This window comes from Emiliania huxleyi (genome assembly GCF_000372725.1).
Source record: "Emiliania huxleyi CCMP1516 unplaced genomic scaffold EMIHUscaffold_265, whole genome shotgun sequence".
Classification (NCBI taxonomy): Eukaryota; Haptophyta; order Isochrysidales; family Noelaerhabdaceae; genus Emiliania; species Emiliania huxleyi.
In genome coordinates this window covers 39,751-41,593 of record NW_005200049.1, presented here as the reverse complement: position 1 = coordinate 41,593, position 1,843 = coordinate 39,751, and the positions used below count along the sequence as shown (strand labels likewise).

The 1,843-nt window shown below is 66.5% G+C and overlaps 1 protein-coding gene across 1 annotated transcript; it reads right to left on the bottom strand.

The window, feature by feature from the left end:
* Positions 1–501: 501 nt before the first annotated feature.
* EMIHUDRAFT_238290 (hypothetical protein) lies at positions 502–1,139 on the bottom strand (the record flags this gene model as incomplete). The annotated part of the gene is made up of 3 exons (XM_005777164.1): positions 502–538; positions 615–798; positions 932–1,139. The coding sequence occupies 3 exons, from the start codon at positions 1,137–1,139 to the stop codon at positions 502–504; spliced, it is 429 nt and encodes a 142-aa protein (XP_005777221.1).
* Positions 1,140–1,843: the final 704 nt, after the last annotated feature.

The window sequence follows — 1,843 nt, the reverse complement described above, 5'->3', positions numbered from 1 at the left end:
GGCGCTGCACGAGCTCTCGCTTCGGGCCAGACGCGTCGAACCCGATGGTCGACAGCATGCTGCGCAACCTCGAGCTGGAGGTTCTGGCCAGCGCAGGGTTGCGCATGCGTACGCGCGCCAAGATGGCCTCTTTGTCGAGGCGCAGGTGGGTCTCTTCACTGCAGTCCTTGAGTGCCCTCGCAAGAGCTGGCCAGGCCAGTGCCCCACGAGCGGCACTGAGCCCATCGAGGTGCTCCACGATGCAGCTCATGGCATCTGCGCTTGCTTCATTGGCAGCATTCGTGCAGGTCGGTTCGGCATGCAGCGGGCTCAATCCGGCGCCGCCTGTACTGCTCTTCCACCCACCTCGCCGCTTCTCTTGCAGGAGCCTCCGCAGCATAAGATGCCCATGCACCGGTGATCGTGCCAACTGTTTGCAGCCCGTTTGTCCAAACTTTTTGACGCGGGTCAAAGCAAGTGACGGTCCACCATCCCGGCGGTAAACGGAACTCGTCCTCGTCCTCATAATCTAAATTGCTGCAGCTCTAGGCCATCGAGCCTGGCCGGTGGCACCCGTCAAGCGGCACTCAGTCGAAGGAACGGGCAGAGTCCTTTTACGTGTGACAAGGAGCCACGTGGCCCTGTTTCGCGTTTTTATTCCCCGCCGGTCCACGTTCACGCCTCGCGCCCCCACGAGGCGGCGCCTGTTGGAGGCGAGCTCGGTCGCGTTGTAGCGCAGAGCGTTGTAGCTCACGTGGGTGGGCGGGTCGAGCATGCCCAGCCTAGACGTCGGGCCAACCTCGGGTGCGCTCGGGTGAGCTCGCGGCGGGCGGGAAGGTTGAGCTGCGCCCCGCCGCGGAGCGCGTCCCATCTCCGCCGCGGGGGCCGCTAAGCCCGGCTGCGGCAATCGCATGCAATGCGGCATGCACGGCACCCTCGGCAGCGCCTGTACCGACGCCGCCGCCCGCGCGCTCGCCCGCAGCACCATCGCCGCCGGCCATCGCGCTGCTGCCCGCCTCGAGCAGCGCCGCGACGCTGCCGACATCCTGGGCCAGCAGCTGCGGCACCACCTTATCTGAGATGGGCGCAGAAACTTGCGCCCGCTCGAGGAGGGCCGCGATATCCTCGTCGGGAGCGATGGTCGGCCACGAGGCCGCCATCACGGTGGTGCCCGGCCGCGTGGGCCGGGCTGCGGTCCGGCGCTCGCTGGTGGCGGTGAGAGCGAGCAGAGAGAACGTTTCGCGCGCTTTTCTGCTCGGGGTTTTCTTCCTGTGTCGAGCCTGTGTGCTGTGAAAGAAAGAAAGAAAGAAAACAGACACGCCAAACGAGGGATGGGACGAGGACAGGGTCCCTGTGAGAGAGAGTTGTTTTGGATAAATTCTTTCTTTTCTTGCATTTTTGCTCCCGGCTTAGGGAGCAAGCAAGCCCACTCAACCCCAAGTACTCACCATTCTTACAGTGGTGTAGCTTGTGCAGAGGCTGCAGCCTCTGCTGGGGCGGAATGCGCGGGGTTTTCGGCGCGATGCCCTCGGCGAGTACACGCTACAGCTGTGCCGCACGCTCTCCTGCGCGCGCGTGACGTGTGGGACGCGTGCGCTGCGCTCAAACGTCGCGATTTGGCGATAGGCGCTCGAGCCGGCGCACAGCGGATAGGTGCGCCGCGCAGGGGGGGTCGGAGGGGTGCGAGAGGGGGCGTGGGTCGGGCGCGCACCGGCTGGCTCCGGGAGCGGCCGTCACGTCGAGGAGTGGGGCTGTCCGCGGCTCTCGCGCCGAGGCGTGCCGCTCTGCTGCGCCGCCGACTGCCCCTCTTCCGAGCCGGCGCGTGGAGGCGAGCCGCGGCCGGTGTCGCTGGTGCGGGGGCGGC